The 17,782-nt window shown below is 34.5% G+C and overlaps 1 protein-coding gene across 1 annotated transcript in view; it reads left to right on the top strand.

Moving 5' to 3' along the window:
* LOC143237318 (uncharacterized) overlaps window positions 1-17,782 on the top strand; it is a 54,960-nt gene that overhangs the window by 8,376 nt on the left and 28,802 nt on the right. The window contains exons 9-17 of the mRNA XM_076476431.1: window positions 188-357; window positions 2,811-2,905; window positions 4,536-4,784; window positions 5,373-5,639; window positions 10,268-10,383; window positions 11,006-11,594; window positions 11,848-12,010; window positions 14,651-14,829; window positions 16,113-16,248. Of these exons, the coding sequence (XP_076332546.1) occupies window positions 188-357; window positions 2,811-2,905; window positions 4,536-4,784; window positions 5,373-5,639; window positions 10,268-10,383; window positions 11,006-11,594; window positions 11,848-12,010; window positions 14,651-14,829; window positions 16,113-16,248 (1,964 nt within the window). The remainder of the gene's footprint in view (window positions 1-187; window positions 358-2,810; window positions 2,906-4,535; window positions 4,785-5,372; window positions 5,640-10,267; window positions 10,384-11,005; window positions 11,595-11,847; window positions 12,011-14,650; window positions 14,830-16,112; window positions 16,249-17,782) is intronic.

A 17,782-nucleotide genomic window follows, 5' to 3' on the forward strand; every position in this document is an offset into this window, starting at 1 on the left:
GTAATTATTTGTTACTGAGAAACTTGAATTAATGATGTTTAAGATTTTAAAATGAACACTATAGTTGAGTGCCATCTTTCCAAACTATTTATTTTGTTACCGGGTTAGTTTGTTAGTGGTTAAAAAAACGAAACAGTAACTTACTATAATATAAATTATGATGTATAATGTTGGCCTTTTCTTAAAGACTGGGGGTGAAGTCTACAAGTGCTGTTTTGACCAATGATGTTCTCAGTCTCATGGCAGTCGTTCAAATGACGATCCAACCTACCTCTCTTCGTGACGTCACTAAACGAATCCTAGCGGACCTGATGTTCTCTTTACTATACCCTCAAAGTGAATCGACGTCATCGAACTGTAAGTTTTAGTATCTAGGTTTCAGAATATTTATCAATCACTGACAAGTCTCCCGCAGTTACTTTTGCGCAACGATTTAGGGTGTACATTAATTGTTATTTACTTCGTTTTCTTCTTCCTAAGCTCTCCAGTGGTACAGCGGTATGTTTCGATACCCATGATGGGCAGAGCACATACAGTCCATTGTGTAGCTTTGTGCTTAATTTCAGACAAACAAAAACAGACGTTTTCGAACACTGCAAATCAAATATCGAAGCACGCCCTCTACATTCACAAACTCAGTTACACAACCCCCTTCAAACATGTGGTCAGCTATTGGTCAGTTACCTCTTTCTTTGTGAACCTGACGATGACCGAACAAGGCCGAAACGTTGTTCACTCCTCTACATAGAGCTTTCTCTATATATATTTTTACATATATATATTTTTATCTACAAGTGGGTTTTCTCGTCATCACTGAAAAACGGACCTTCTTCCTAATAAAAATCACAATGACAAGACAAGGGACATGATGAATCATGGAGAGAAGTGTCGTAACAAAAGTGTTATGTATCTCTGTTAATTCTGTAATAATCTTATCAGGTTGCATTCAACGTTTGGATTAGAAAAATCAGGTAACATTTAATATTTAAACAATCAGTGCATTTAGGTGGTATAGTATATAAAGCAGAGTACTCAATTAAAATGGCGTAATGTATTTTTATAGTATTTCTTATACACAAACATAAGTCTTGGTTCTTTTTATATATCTAATTACTTTTAGTTTCAGAAGGAAAGAGTTTATTACCACTATAATAAACTGATTAAACTTACATGTTCTATGCATTACAGTGGAGTGCCGTTAAGTTGCGGTATTTGGGGGGTCAACCTGCATAACCGCGGCTTAAGTGGTCAGCGGCTTAAACCTTTGTGACTGAAAAGCCGAAGTCGCCAACAGCTCCGCCGAGGAGCCTCATCCGGGCCATTGCGTGATTATTATATCGGATTATCGAATTAAAAATAATACTTTAATTATTGATCACCTTTTTCACGGATTTACCGCGGATTAACTTTAATGTATGGAGAGGTGTGATTCGGTAACAATGGCGGCCTCCATAAAGCTGACATAGAGAGCAGATAAGGTAGATTAACGGTCGATTTCTATTGTAATATATTTTATTTATTTCCCAAATTAAAGCAAATCCTTTTTAAATATCCCCTTGAAGTTATAAAGCCAGGATTAAATTCGTAAGCCGCGTTTTTACACGTTTTTAAGTTAGCGGTGAGCCGCGATAATCCTCGCTCACATCGCTCACAAGACTTGCTACAGCGGCTTAAGCGATTTCGCGGTTTACTGGTCCGCGACTTAATGGCGCTCCACTGTAGTACGTACACAGAACTCTGACAACTGACACATTTAAATTTATATTTAAAACTTTCACTAGATGGCGATACAGCTCAAAACATGAAGAATATACCGATTTTTTACATTTGAATATTAGGTTTACTTATATGGATAATTTTCATAATATTAAAATTCAGTAACTATTCAGAGAAAAGGTTTAAGCAACAACCACTATATTTTTTCTGATGAACTGAAAGCAACTAGAAACCTTTGCAGTGGTCACATTAAATGTCAGTAATGAATAATAATAACTTAGGACAATTGAGGACATTGTAATTTACTCATTCTTTGATGCATTTAAACTTCGTTAAAAAATATTAATCTACATTTCTCTCTGTGTGTGTATGTATATATATAGGTACTTATTAAAATTAAAATTGGTATGTGTCAAATATTTTTAAAATTTATTTACGTATTTTCACATGTATGTAGGCTTGCAAAATGCACTAGTGAAGCATTCATAAATGTTAAGAATAAATTTGCATAGAGATAACCTACTATAGTAACAGACTCACTTAAGGATAACCTAGTGTATAAATAGACACACTTAGGGATAACCTGCTATAGTAACAGACTCACTTAAGGATAACCTAGTGTATAAATAGACACACTTAGGGATAACCTACTATAGTAACAGACTCGCTTAAGGATAACTTAGTGTATAAATAGACCTATTTAAGGATAATCCAGTGTAGGAATAAGCTCACACAGTAATAATCTAGTACAGCAGATTAAGATACTCTGTGTAATTAGATAATGGATATACATACTTATTGATTAACATATAAAGTCTGACCACGTATATCCCACGTGCTACGCTACTAGGACGCACAGGATGTGGGCCAGCACGTGAATTAGATACCATTTATTCTCATTTAAAACTCTCAATAAAGTTACGTCTAATAAGGCATACATGCATATTCATACAATATTGTTTAATGAGTATGACCCACACAACAGATTAACAATATTACAATAATCGTTTAATAACACTTCATATAATTTAATGCTTTCCCATAAACAAAATGTCCCTTTAAAATAATTTCTTTACAAACAACCTTATATACAGATACACCAATGAGAAGACTCCTCTCTTCCAAGGAAAGTCTCTTACGAGGGAAACGTCAAACTGAGTTGCATGTGCTACCAATGGATCCAGCACAGGTAAGCTTGTTTGTTTGTTTGTTTGTTTTTGAATTTCGCGCAAAGCTACACGCGGGCTACCTGCGCTATCCGTCCCTAATTTAGCTGTGTAAGACTAGAGGGAAGGCAACTAGTCATCACCACCCACTGCCAACTCTTGGGCTACTCTTTTATCAACGAATAGTTTGAATGACCTTAACTTTATAACGCCCCCACGGCTGAAAGGGCTAGCATGTTTGGTGCGACTGGGATTCGAACCCGCGACCCTCAGGTTACGAGTCGAACACCTTAACCCACCTGGCCATGCCGGGCCAGCTAAACTCCAATAAAGACATTTTTTCGGTGTGATTCAATATGTCTTCATAGTATCATACGTAGTACAGAATATATGTGTTATTCAGAACTTTGGTTTCTTTACAACATAACACAGAAAAGCAAACACTTGCTTATTACGAAACAAAAGTTTCATTATATAGCAGTTGAATGTGTTTGTAATTTAACCTACAGTTGTCCCACCTACCTATTTTCATATGGCTTTCTCAGTCTGTTTATTTAGATACTGTTATTTCCATCTATTTATTTACATATTGTTGTTCCTCTCTGTTGAACTACATATTTTCTTGCCTGTCTGTTTATTTACATACTGTCGTTCGTGTTTGTTTAACTACATATTATCGTGCCTGTCCATTTATCTACGTATTGTCTTCCCTGTCTCTTTATCTGCATACTGTCTTGTCTGTCTGTTTCTTTACGTATTTCTTGTTTCTCTGTTTATTTAATACTTTCTCGCCTGTTTCTTTATTTAAATATTGTCATGTTCTCTGTTTATTTACTTTTCACCGTGTTTATCTTCTTATTTAAATATTACAGCTTATTTGTATGTTTGTGTCATTGATAATTAGATGCGGTCTAGCATAATTTAAAAGTTGGAAAAGACGAAACCTTACAATAAGTTAAGACTCGTTTTCAAAACTAATTGTATTGTAAGACCTGGAAGCTAGTGTGTTTTCGGGCTGCGTATAGTAAGGTTTGTAGTTCGAGAAGTAATTTCGCTGAATACATTCCATACTTTCAGCTGTAGTCGCGTTATAATTTCAAAGAATCAAATAAAACATTTGTTGAGGCGAATGCTACTGGCTGTTTTCTTCCCTGTAGCCAGTACTTCAAATTAGTATTCTTGTGCACATAAAGTGCCGTTAATGTTGAGAATTGCAATTTGACTCTGATAAATATCACTCTTTCAAAAGAATATATTTCTAATTAATTCTCCCAATACAACACATCCTCGGATGAGTAAGGATTGATATCGAGTTGAATTATCTAACCTCAGGACTTATTTCACTTTTAAATAACGTCATTGTAAAATCGAGCTGTTAACAAAGAACTAAAATCAGCTCACATTGCTCAATATAATCTTGGACAAACTGTTTCTGATGGCATTAAAGTTACGTGTTATAAGAAGCTAATTTATTATTATCAAACATGAAGGACAACAGTGACAAAATATTTTCTCCTACTTGTCTTAATTTACTAGATCACACTCTGTTACTTTCCTTGTTCTCCTTACTGATATATATTAATTATTTATTTATTAGTATAATTTAACTCATCAAACAACAACAAAATATTCATTTTTATCTGTATGTCAAAGGTCAGCGTCATGCTGGGAATGGACGCTATGATAACCTCGGCTGACCCTAGTCCATCAACTGTAGAAAACCTGTTCAATTCTATAAATACGTACTTGAGTGGGATGTGTCAACATCTTGTTGTTGGAGAAGATCCAGCTATCATCTGGACCAATCTTGCTGCTCTCCGTAGTGAGAAACTGGAGTTTGACTATATTGCTGGACAAAATCTGACCTTAGCGCACTTGGATAAAGGTCCGACTGATCAGAGGGTAAGCATTTATGAATAAGGTATTTTTGTTTATTATAAACTAGCGAGGTTAGTAAGACAGAATTAAAATAAGTATTAAATATTCGGTATTTTATGTGGAATAATTTTAAATAATGCTCTTTCCAAGAACTGCCTAAATATTTTGTTAGTTAATACCTAAACAATGCTCTTATCTGAGAAAAGCCTCAATATTTTGTGGAATAATTTTAAACAATGCTCTTCCCTAGAACTGCCTAAATATTTTGTTAGTTAATACCTAAACAATGCTCTTATCTGAGAAAAGCCTCAATATTTTGTGGAATAATTTTAAACAATGCTCTTCCCTAGAACTGCCTAAATATTTTGTAGGGTAACATCTAGATAACATAAAGATATCTGATAATATTTTGTGTGTGTAATTTATACATTTTAAGCAGAACACAAAATTTGTGATAAAATTTGTAACCTTTAATAAGGTGATAATGTACCGTAATGAATTATGTATTATTATTAGTAATAAATTAGTTCACAATTTGTGACAGGTACATTGGACAAAATACTTTCCACTTATTTTTCTAATTCGGTTCCTGCACGTGTTATTGTAAATTAGATGCTTCTTAGGAAGGACATTGTGAACACTTACCGGATGTGGTCATGCGACTCTGACGTTTGTTACGGTGCGTGCATTGGTTCGGCAGAGGTCGCTTTGGCGACAGCGATTGTGATTGGTGGGAGTAGTCTTCTTAGCCCCCTGTTGCAAGTTCAGTTCTTTAATCCTAGAACTGGTGAACAGATGATTGTAGAAGATCTTTTATTTCCATTAACTGTAACAGTGCAAGTTGAGAAGGTAGAAATTCGAAGTGGACAAGTTTTGCAGGTAAGTGTTTTCTAGGCTCTCTGTTAACACCCATGATACATTTCTTATGAAATAACGATCATATGAGATCCTTTTTGTATTTCATATATTTACTAATCAGTTAAATTTCTAGCAACATGTTTAATCCATTAACTCTATTTTAGATGACTCATTATCCGAGTGTCGCTGGTTCGAATCTCAATCACACCAAACATGCTCGCCCGTTTAGCCGTGGGGACGTTATAATGTGACGGCCAATCCTATTATTCGTTGATAAAAGAGTAGCCCATAAGTTGGCGGTGGGTGGTGATGACTAGCTGCTTTCCATCTAGTCTTACAGTGTTAAATTAGGGACAGCTAGCGCACCTATCCCTCGTGCAGCTTTGCGCGAAATTCAAACCAAACCATACCTATTTTAGGCTTGTCAGGTAAACTTGTAACCCTTGAAAATTATCTGAAAACTAACTTACTATTATCATAACTCCTTACGAATGATATTATAAACAAACTGAATGGTCCATCATATGACAGGAAACGATTCATTTTTCCCTAGAGCAACTTTCGTTCAAAATTAATTATATGGCCAAAGTAGCGCATCCTGTGCCATATATAAACACACACACATATATATATATATATATATATGATTGGAAGAATTGTTAAAAAGATTTACTTGCTGTGGCAGAAAAAGCCGTTGTTTCTTGTTAGTTGCGTGGCGATCGGTGCCGTAACGATTTGTTTGTTTTCGAATTTCGCGAAAAGCTACACGAGGGCTATTTGCGCTAGCTGTCCCTAAATTAGCAGTGTAAGACTTGAGGGAAGGCAGCTAGTCATCACCACTCACCGCCAATTCTTGGACCGCTCTTTTACCAATGAATAGTGGGATTAACCGTTGACCGTCACATTATTACGCCCCCACAGCTGAAAAGACGAGCATGTTTGGTGTGACGGGGATTCGAACCCGCGACCCTTGGAATACGAGTAGGGTGCCTTAACTACGTAGTATAACAGTCTAAATATTGACGTAACAGACAGATGATTTTCCTTCTTTATATGCTCTTCAGTAGCACAGTAGTAGTTTTTGGACTTACAACTCTAAAAACCGGGTTTCAAAATCCTGGTAAGTAGAACATAGAGTATAATTTTTCTTTAATTACAAAGAAAAAAACGTCTTTGTATAATAGATATAAAGAACGAATGACGTATTTAATTGTATATATATATCTTTCTATATATGCAATAACTTGTATTAAATTCATAGCGAATAATATAACATAATAAATTAGTTTCACAGTTGGTAAAGTTTTTTTCTGTTAATTATATGTTTAATTTATGTATATATACTAGACGTACTAGTGTTCTGTTTCATAAGTGAATAAAATCCAATTTAGAAGCAACAAATATTTCTGTTTCTTCTTTTTGAAGTTCATATGTCATGTTGAGTTGTCGTCTACAGAGTGGTAGGCTCACGTTTTAGAGTACTAACTGCAACGTTAAAGGACCTTTATGTAACGTCATTTTAGTGTCTACTGACTGACTGACAGAGAGACAACAATCTACTGTATGATAGTTAAAGCGGTTAAAACAGATTACCTCTATAGGTGATCTTCGGTTCCCTTTCGGGGAAACAAATGTCTTGAATAACTTCACGTTTTCGAAGTACTCATGAAATATATGTATATGTTTGTATGCGTTTGTGGGTATATGTTTCATATTTTTATTTTCACATGAATTTAAATGGATTATAAGTGAAAACACCGTTAAAAGTAAATGTATTTAATCGATGAGTTCATCAAACCTACTTATATATATATATAATTTGTATATTTGATCAATCATATAAATTATACTTTGTGTTATGGTCTTAAGCCATCCTTACTGCCAAACATCACAAATTAAACTTTAATCACTAATATAACTGTTGATTACAATATTTTAAAATATGTTTCAATATGTTTAATTGTGAGTTAATCTAGCTTCACCATTGATATTGTTTAAGCTCGCGTGTTATTTATAACTTCTGAAAATTCAATATAAACGAATTTATATTGGGGTCATAATATACATATATATTTTGGAGATCCTTTAAACTGTTTTTGCATAGACGAATGTGCGAGAATTTAGTTCAAGTGCCAAATTAGCTTTTAAATTATTATTATCTTTAATCACACGTTATATTAGGATGTAATACACTTCACTTATGGGAGTATAAAGTTATATTAAAAACAATAACAACAAAAAAAAGAGTGGTTACAGTCTTTGTCACTTTGTCCACTCTTTCCATATCTGACGGCCTTGTATCATGACAAGCTATTATGTAATCCATTTAAAAGTCAGACTTTGCAGAAATCTATAATTTACTTAAATGGCATTTTTTCGTGCAGAGTAGTCTGAATATTTAATCCATTTTCCAGCCGGTTGACATATGTAACAGTTCAAAGAATATGTCGTTGAAGCAACTTACTTACATGTGACTTGTGTCATTTTCCTGATCGAGAGTCTTCTTGATTATATTATTTGCTGTTGTATGGGGCACGAGGGCTGTTTTATGCCACTGGTCTTTGTATATTCATGGTCTTTTACCTGTTACAAGACGCTGCAAATTGCTTACCACAGCTAGAATATGACTTGTTGCAGGATTTTGCTGGATGGTTCTGGTGTCCCAAAGTGATCATTATTCTTTTGCTTTCCAATGCCATTAATTGTAAGTTTTGTACAATTTAAATTCTTGATCTGAACACGTTTTTATGATATATTTACACCCTTTCCAAAGGCGACAAATTATTGATAGTAATACACTATCAAAACAAGTCAAATAATGCTAAAAGCTGGTTATGATTCACGCCGTTTCACTACGAATTTATTCAGCCGTGGTTTATTAGGCAACTTGCTGATATACATATTCAAAATTCTTTTAAGATATCGCATTTAATCCTGTATAAAAACTAGTTGCTCAATCCAGCTATCACAACAGCTAAGAATGTCTGCTTCAATAACAAGATAGCTCTTGTCTACTTTTTTATTAATTCTGCCTAATAGACATATTCGAAGTCTCTTGTTATTATTTGGCAGCTAATATCATAGAATGGTTCTGTTACATGTTTGCTGGGATAAATACATCTGTTAATTTCTTAATATGTTGAACTCTAATTTTATTTCATTGAACACGACAATAACCATATGTGGAATTGAGAAACGATTGGTATTTTCAAAGAGGACTCCAATAACGAAGACTTATCATTGCAAAATATACAGCAGACACTAACAACGAGCAATCAAGGATAGTTGAAACTTCTTTGAATTGCATATTTGATAATTTTTGGGAAGAACTGTCACGTGGTCATGCCTACAACTTCCTTGACTTTGTTTACACTTAAATCTTACCTTTGAAAATTATCAAGTTAATTTATGTACCCTATCTGCTTTAAAAGTCAACATGCATCAGAAAATCAGCTATATTTTCATAGAATGATTAATTTAAGTGCCTGCGTAGCAGAGTCAACATGCAACTGATCATTTATATTCTCATGGAATGATCAACACCTAAATACATGCGTAATAGCTATTAATCTGCAAGTTGCTTAAAGATGCTGTCACTTATTCTAATACAGAGCTCCTATGACTATCAGCTCCCTCTGCATAAAAAATATTTACCAAGTGGAGATTTAGAAGATAATAAAAATATAAACAACTTTATACATTATGGTCTCTCCTCTACCACACTCTAAGTACAAAAAAATACACATGTTAGTAAACAATCACAAATCGTGCAAAGTCTAACACTTAATAGCCATTGAAAGGGCGTGTGTGTGTGTTTTCTTATAGCAAAGCCACATCGGGCTACCTGCTTAGTCCACCGAGGGGAATCGAACCCCTGATTTTAGCGTTGTAAATCCGTAGACTTACCGCTGTACCAGTGGGTGACCGTTGAAATGGTATAAATAAATGATGAAAATGATTAAACGTTTACGTTAATGAAGGCTATAATGGTTTGAATACTAGAATGTTATACACGAGGTTATTTATCTGCATTTTACCCATCACAACTGTATCGCTTAAGACAATCAAGAGTTTATTTGCACTTAAGCTTCAAACCTACACAGTGGACTATATGTGCTGCGCCTACTTTGTCTATCGAAACACGATTTTAACGTTATAAATCCACAGAAATATCGCTGAGCCACTGAGGAGAGGCAAGAATCACGAAAGATGTGCATACAGAAATCTATTTAATAACTTGGCAGATATAGGGTTAATCTTATTACATTGAGTAGTAATAAATAACAGTTTAATTCGGAGCTATAGATGACGTGTTCTAATGGCTAATAATTAAACCATGTAATGTAAAGCAGTGTTAATATTCTAAGATTTGCACGTTCATACATTTTGCAGTTTTCATCTGAATCCGGATAATATCTGGATAGGTTATGTGAGATCATTGCGTTGAAGATTTTTGCAGAAATGCACCGTACTTTAGCACACATTAACCCTTCTTGGTATAAAAATTAGAACGTATTAGCGAAAGACATACAGAGTGCTTGCAAATAGTTGTAGACATCTAATAAGGAGATAACAAAATACTGCTTCAAATAAGAGGAAGTGTTCAAGTTGTCGATAAATATTTAACACTGTATTATTTATCTGTTAAGTGTGGATTGTTCAACCTCGCCACCAGGAGCTGGAATACGGACACTTGTGTTACAAGCAATCTTGATATAAACACAGGAACCTTGACCTGTGAATGCACTGCTCTCGGTTACTTCGGGTAAGTTTCCTCTTTTATTTAGAACTTTAAGAAATTAAGTTGTAATTTACAGAAACACTGTACGATTGATTTTATAGCTTCATCTTATTGAAAATATTTTCGTCAATTCGTTCAGAGGCTGTAGAAAGCTTCTTGGCGTCAAATATCAACGACGTAAACAAATAAAACTCGCCACCTGGATATTGATTAACTGAAACTTACACAGTAAGTAATTTTTTAAATATCTTTCAATGTTTGTTGCTGAGCTTGTCTTGTCCGACTCTGGTTAAGATTTAGGACTAAACACAACCGATAATCAGGTAATTTAAAGTTATTTCTTAATGGAACAAATGAGAACGATATAAAAGGTTTTGTTAATATAAATGTTTGATTCATTACAAAACACCTTTCATTCAGTATGTGTTCATCCTTTGTATTGGACATTTAGTACAGCTTTCTTACTGTTATTTATAGGCCTATCAGGAAGTAAAATCGTGTGAGAACACTGAAATGTGTTAAAGTCTTTACTCATCTGGTTCTGATAATTACCAAATTGTTCTATTGTATCATTATTTTAGTTTGATATTATTTTGTGAGGTAATCTTATATTAAGGGTGTTTTTAATTTTTTTATTTTTATTTAGGGTTATTGCACAAGATGCTCCAACAACTGTAGAAACGAGTACATTTGTTACTATGGAAGATGTAGAAACCCAGAGAACAACTTCCGAACCTACTTGGATAACTATTCCCTCAACAACAAATGTACTCACTACAACGATTCCCACAACTACAACCGTTCCAATGACATCAGTTGAACAGACTACAACAAAGATTCCAACATCAACAAGTGAACGTACTACAACAATAATTTCTATAACGGCAAATGAATTTACTACAACAGCTGTTCCCACAACAACAGATGCATTTACTACAACACCCGTTCCCAGAACAACAAATGAATTTATCACAACAGCCGTTTCCACAACAACAAATGCATATACCACAACAGCCGTTTCCACAACAACAAATGAATTTACTACAACAGCCGTTTCCACAACAACAAATGAATTTACTACAACAGCCGTTCCCACAACAACAAATGAATTTACCACAACAGCCGTTCCCACAACAACAAATGAATTTACCACAACAGCCGTTCCCACAATAACAAATGAATTTACTACAACAGCGATTTCGACAACAACAGTTAAACCCACAACAACAGAAGTGGTAAGTTTAACATGTATTTCTATGACTTGTTTATCTCTGTATCTACCTCTTGGTCTAATAGCTTTAACTAAATATGTTATTCTGTCTGACTACAATATTTCTTCCTCAGCTTTGTTTGTAATATTTGTCCTTTCGCATAAGAGTAGATGACAACTAATTATTTCAGTCCGGTTTTTTAGAAGATCCCACAACATCAGAACATTCATTCACTGCTTTTTACATCAGCTGTTCTCTCTTTCTATATATACTTTAGCTAACAACGACACAACCACCAGACGCTCCTCGACCAATCAAAGCTCGATTTACTGACAGTCTTGACAATGTTCTTATAATGCTTTCTGATAGTGTTCGTCCTGAGGGATTGGTCAACTGTAGTGATGTATTCAATCAGTCAAGTCTGAAATTGTTGGGAGAAGGTGAGACTGTTATTTATGGGTAAAGTTTGCCTTAGACGAGTTAATAAAAACATGGAATGTAAAGTAAAATAAAGTTTCATAATTATTACCACAGGTTTATATCACGAATATTGTTTTGTTGTGTGAGAAAATAACAGGTTAAAAATTCCAAGCTTAATATCTCTAGTTACAGAATCACTCCATAGCTTTAAGGATCATGGATTCTAAGGATTAAATAATACAAGAAAGAATCAGCTCATGAGCTGTTGACATACTATATTATGATTTGGTTTGGTTTAGTTTGGTTTGGTTTCAATTTCGCGCAAAACTACATGAGGACTATCTGCGCTAGCAGCCCCTAATTTAGCACTGTAAGACTAAAGGGAAGGCAGCTAGTCATCACCACCCACCGCCAACTTCCAATGAATAGTGGGATTAACCGTTACATTATAACGCCTCCATGGGTGAAAGGACGAGCATGTTTGGTGTGACGGGAATTCGAACCCGCGACCTTCAGATTACAAGTCGAGTGCCTTAACCACCTGGCCATACCGAGCTCCATATTATGATAGCATGTTTATAGTTACAGGGGGTAAATACGATAATATTTTACAACAGTGGTTGTGTTATAACACATACAAGTCCTGTTTATTTTTAATAATATTTTATACACCATTTGTTAGAACAACAGTTTTTATATCGTTTTCTTTCTTTGTTAAATTCTGGCACAAATCTACTCCGAGCGCCACCTACTCTGGCTGTTTCTAATTTTGGAATGGTAAGATTACCATCAACTCTTGGGCTATACTTCACCAGCGAATAATGCAACTGACCGTCATATTATAATGCCCAACACTGCCTAAAGGACAAACATGTTAAACGGCAGGCTTCGATCCCACAACCAACAGATTGAGACTTCATTGCCCTAGCCACAAGGCTATGCCGGGCCTCTGTTACATTGTGAGCCCTTCTTTTACTGGTATAACCTGATAACAATCAATTATTTTTGTCACAAGACAATATTACACTAGGATTTCTGTATTTTGTCAACACTACACTCTTTGTTCGGTCTCTTATGATTCTTCTAAAAAGAATGGTGTGTCCTAACATTTTGAACCACACCATTTTCGCCATATCCATTGCCGACGTTTACACCATAACATTTATTATGATGACATCTGGCTTATGTAACTGATGCTTAGAACAATACTACGCTGTACTGTTATACAAATAACTCTACATACAAATCAAATTCTGAATAAAATGATTTTTTTTTCCGTTCGAAAGTCTTCATTCCGATCTCACCTCGTTCAAAGATCATTTACACGTGGTAGCTTCACAGTGACCTCCAAACTACATGTATCTCTAGAAACACGGGATCTCTCACGAAAATGATCTATATTTATCCATAACCTACCCGCATCTCTGTTCTCCTGTCAAACTATTAGACACAAAATCGAATAAAGTGATTGGAACTTCTGGTTAAATGGATTCCACCTATTAAACAAATTCTTCCTAGCTCAAATAATAAGTCAACTTCCTTGAATTAAACTTGTTTTAATTCTTTCTCATTAACTATACAAATACATTTATTTAGGGTGGGCTTATATCCAAGTGTATTCATTGGTTTTCACACCTCCCTACCTCTTTGAGTCTCAACATTGTCCTTACAAATGATTATCATGCTGCGAAAATTTATATTCAACATTCTAGTTTTTTTGGTTTTTTCCTCGGTTGCAATTTTGTATTCACTGTAGGAATTCCCTGAAAGTGGAATGACTGTTCTTCGAAATGTTCACTAGATATATTGTCACTACTGTGCTTGTATTGTACATCATTAAACCACAACTATCTTTCGCAGCCAGTGTGATGCGCTCTAGTATTAAGCAAAAGGCGTCGTCGGCAAAAGTGTATGTTTTCTAATAGCAACGCCACATCGGGCTATCTGTTAAGCCCACTGAGGGGAATCGAACCCCAGATTTTAGCGTTGTAAACCCATAGACTTACCGCTGTACTAGCGAGGGGCGGTCGGTAGAACATATGGCGTAGATTATGTGGTTGATTTACCATTACACATTCTTCTGGTTAAAGAAACCAATGTTTAAAATATAATAAGCCTATTACTAGTGTTTTAAAACACTTATAATTAATTATAGTATTTCTAAAAGCCAGCAACTTAAAATTGAACAAAGATTATATTGGTTAAGTTGATGAAACACGACAGTGTCTTACAATAAGATAAATTTTTATATGTAAAATTTATATTTATATTTTCTACCCACAAAGGTTAACCTTCGTACTTGAAATGTCAAAATTACGATATTACAACGTACTGATATTTTAAGTTTGAAATAAGGGTTATTGATCGCTTAGTGACTGTCACTTATATATTTACAGTTGATATATTTTAAAATGAATTATTTTAAAAAAAGTTTAGAAATACAATCAACTGATGAGGCCTAATGTTTTACGAATTTACACATTTTCTGATATTTTGCTATATATTTAAATAATATACAATATTTAAAACCATGCCTTCAATAAAAATTTAAACACCAGGGGAAAGATCTGTATGACATTTATTTTTACAAAGTACTTTTCTTTTGCAAATATTTTATTAAGTACTTAAATTGAACTGTGCCATGTTTACTTTATACACAGATCCCACGTGTATCAGTATCGCAAACACACTGACAATTCAGCTTGGAAGAGAACCCGAGCTAATACCGTATGATGTATTAACCTTTCTGCTTGGTAACGGACTCTACAACCGAGACGTTCCTCCTGAGTTAGGGTTAGAAGCTATTGGAACGGTTACAGTAGAAGAGGCAGTTAGTCCAGTAAGTGATGTTGCTTTTAACATTAAAAATTGAGGGCGCTACACTATAGTTCGGAGAAATTATCTGTGCGTGTGCGTGTTTTCTTATCGCAAAGCCCTATCGGGCTATCTGCTGAACTTGCCGAGGGAAATCGAACGCCTGATTTTAGCGGTGCAAATTCGTACTCTTACCGCTGTACCGAAATTATCTTTCAATTCTTTAAATAATTTAACTATCAGTCTAATAAATAACACCATTAGTAGATGAATAACTTTGTGAGGGGGACCCTGTATTTTGGTTCAATTATGTTAAGAAAAAATGTTTATAACAGTGGGCATAGTAACTGTGATAAGTAATCGTATATAGTTTAGGAATGGTAGAGAATGTCATTGAAGCAGACGAATAAACCATGATAGAGGAGGCTGAAGTCTCGTTATTTAAATAAGTTTTGTTTGTTTATTTGTTTCAGAGTTTTCGCGCAAAGTTTTACAAAGACCTATTTTTGATTTGACAGTAAACAACATTTGTGTGGCCGGATGTTCAAAGTCAAGTTCAAGTTTATTCCTTTTATAAAAATACATTTCATAAATATATAAAAGATTGCACGTAAAAATATGGTCATTTAAAAATGTGTATATATTCGCATACGTCTGTATTTAGTTATGCTCTGCGTTTTCAGCACATAGGTATGTCTGTGGACTCACGCCGCTAGAAACCGGGTTTCGATATCCATGGTGGGCAGAGCACAAATAGCCCATTGTGTTACTTTGTGCTTAATTCGTTTGAGGCCCCCATCCAACCTATAGAAATGGCTTAATATGTGATTTATAAATTTCTATAAAATAATTATTAATGAACTTTAATGAGATTTATAAAGTACTTTTTTCTATTATTAATTAATTATAATTAGGTTATTAGCAATTTATTATGTTTTGGTTAAATTTCTAGACTGATGAACAATTAAATACACACTCAATTTTATGTAAGGTTATCTTCTTTTTAAATATGAAGCATAATTTCTATCTAATTAAGATTAATTCAGCATCTTTGTTTTCGGCCTATTTTTGGTGCCTCCCCCCCTCAGAAATAGCTTTATGGCCCCTAAAGCAAGCTGCGGCTCTCACTTTGGGAAACACTTATCCAGACGACAATGTGAGTGGTAAGCGTTCTTAATTATTTCGTAGCAAGAGGATTTTTGCATATTTTAAGAGCATTTCTGATGCAAAAAACAACAACTTGTTATTAAATGTTTGGAGTATCAACCATTTTTTTAATGTTGCTGTTTTTCTTTCTACTTTGAATAGTTTACTCCCTACTTCGAACTTTTCGGTCTGGCAGAAGTTTGTGGAGGGAATATTAACATCACTGCACATGACGTCACAGCTGACGCATGCCATGAGTTGGATTATTTCCGGACAATTTATCCGACCAATACATCCGGTAAAGTGATTAACAATTAAACTTCATTACAGGTGGTGCACAGCTTTATTGTTTCTTCTATTTAATAAACCATTATAATATAAATTCTATTATTGTTTCAAGAAATTTAATGAGCCTTCTGATAACTGTATATTTTACTGGGTTACCAAAACTCACTATATCTAGGGTCTAGGAATTAAAACATACTCTTTAATTAATATTTAATTTTAATTCTATAATGCACCAGTACAACATAACTAAGGTATTTTTCAAAAGATAGTGGTCAAGTGGTATATCTGTGGACTTAAACGCTAGGGCCCTTATAGCTTTGCGCGAAATTCAAAAACAAAACAAACTATGATACAACGATAGAAAAAAAAAAAGGGACAATTTCTGCTCCCAATTAAACGAATAAACTGACCCAAGAAAGTTTGGGTCACACCTGAAAAGATTCACCAATGAACTCTCTTCAAGAAAATACCCAACACCAGAACGTAACAACACCTCAGCCAGCACCAACAAAGAAAAAGCAGAAGCCTTTAGACATCAACTACAAAACACATAATGACCCAGACATGAACAACTATTTCTACATCAAAATAAACACCCATGTAACAAATAACATAGAATTATACAAACCATACTTTCCAATCAATATTATTAACAATAACACTGATAATACTTAGAACTATAATACTCTATTGCTCACCAAAAAATCACACTAACTGAACAAGCAATCAAGAATTCAAAAACAAATCACCAGGAAATGATGGCAGACAAACAATTCTCCTCAAAAAAGGCACTCCAAAATTATTTGACCATCTATTAGCTATCTTTAATTTGTCTTTCTACACTGGATACATCCCAGTTTCTTGGAAGCAAGTTAATATATTAATGTTCTACAAAGAAGGAAAACCAGCTAATAAGCCAAATACTTATCGACCAATCAGCCTGACCAGCTGTGTAGGCAAAATTCTTGAACGAATAATAAGTAATAGACTCTCCACATTTTTGGAGATTACTTCAAAATTACCTGAGGAAGAAAACGGATTTAGAAAATTTAGACAAACAACAGATCATTTAATTAAGTTAACTGAAACGATAATAAACAGCTTTAATAAAAAAGAATACACTGTTGTTTGCTTCCTCGATATCGAGAAAGCATTTCCTAACTTTTAGGAAAATAGAAACTGCAGAGTAAATGAGGAGGGACGTTTCTCGGAGTTCTTCACTCCAGAAGCTGGCGTCCCTCAAGGAGTTAGTGATTAGTCCTATTCTCTTCATCATGTATGTGAATAATATGCCACTTAAAGACCCAAATCATGGATACTATCACAGTTCGCTGATGATGTAGCAATTTGGAAAAGTACCCCTACACCAGAAATTGCTGCCACTAACATACAACCACAACTAAACATAATAAGTGAATACTGACAAAAATATAGAATCAAAATAAACACAGCAAAGACGCAAGTAGTGATATTTTCAAAATCAACGAAACATCAAAAAGTACAACCCCAGATTTACATGAACTTCTCCAGACTGCTAACTCTGC

Source organism: Tachypleus tridentatus, chromosome 13, assembly GCF_004210375.1.
Source record: "Tachypleus tridentatus isolate NWPU-2018 chromosome 13, ASM421037v1, whole genome shotgun sequence".
Taxonomy (NCBI): domain Eukaryota; kingdom Metazoa; phylum Arthropoda; class Merostomata; order Xiphosura; family Limulidae; genus Tachypleus; species Tachypleus tridentatus.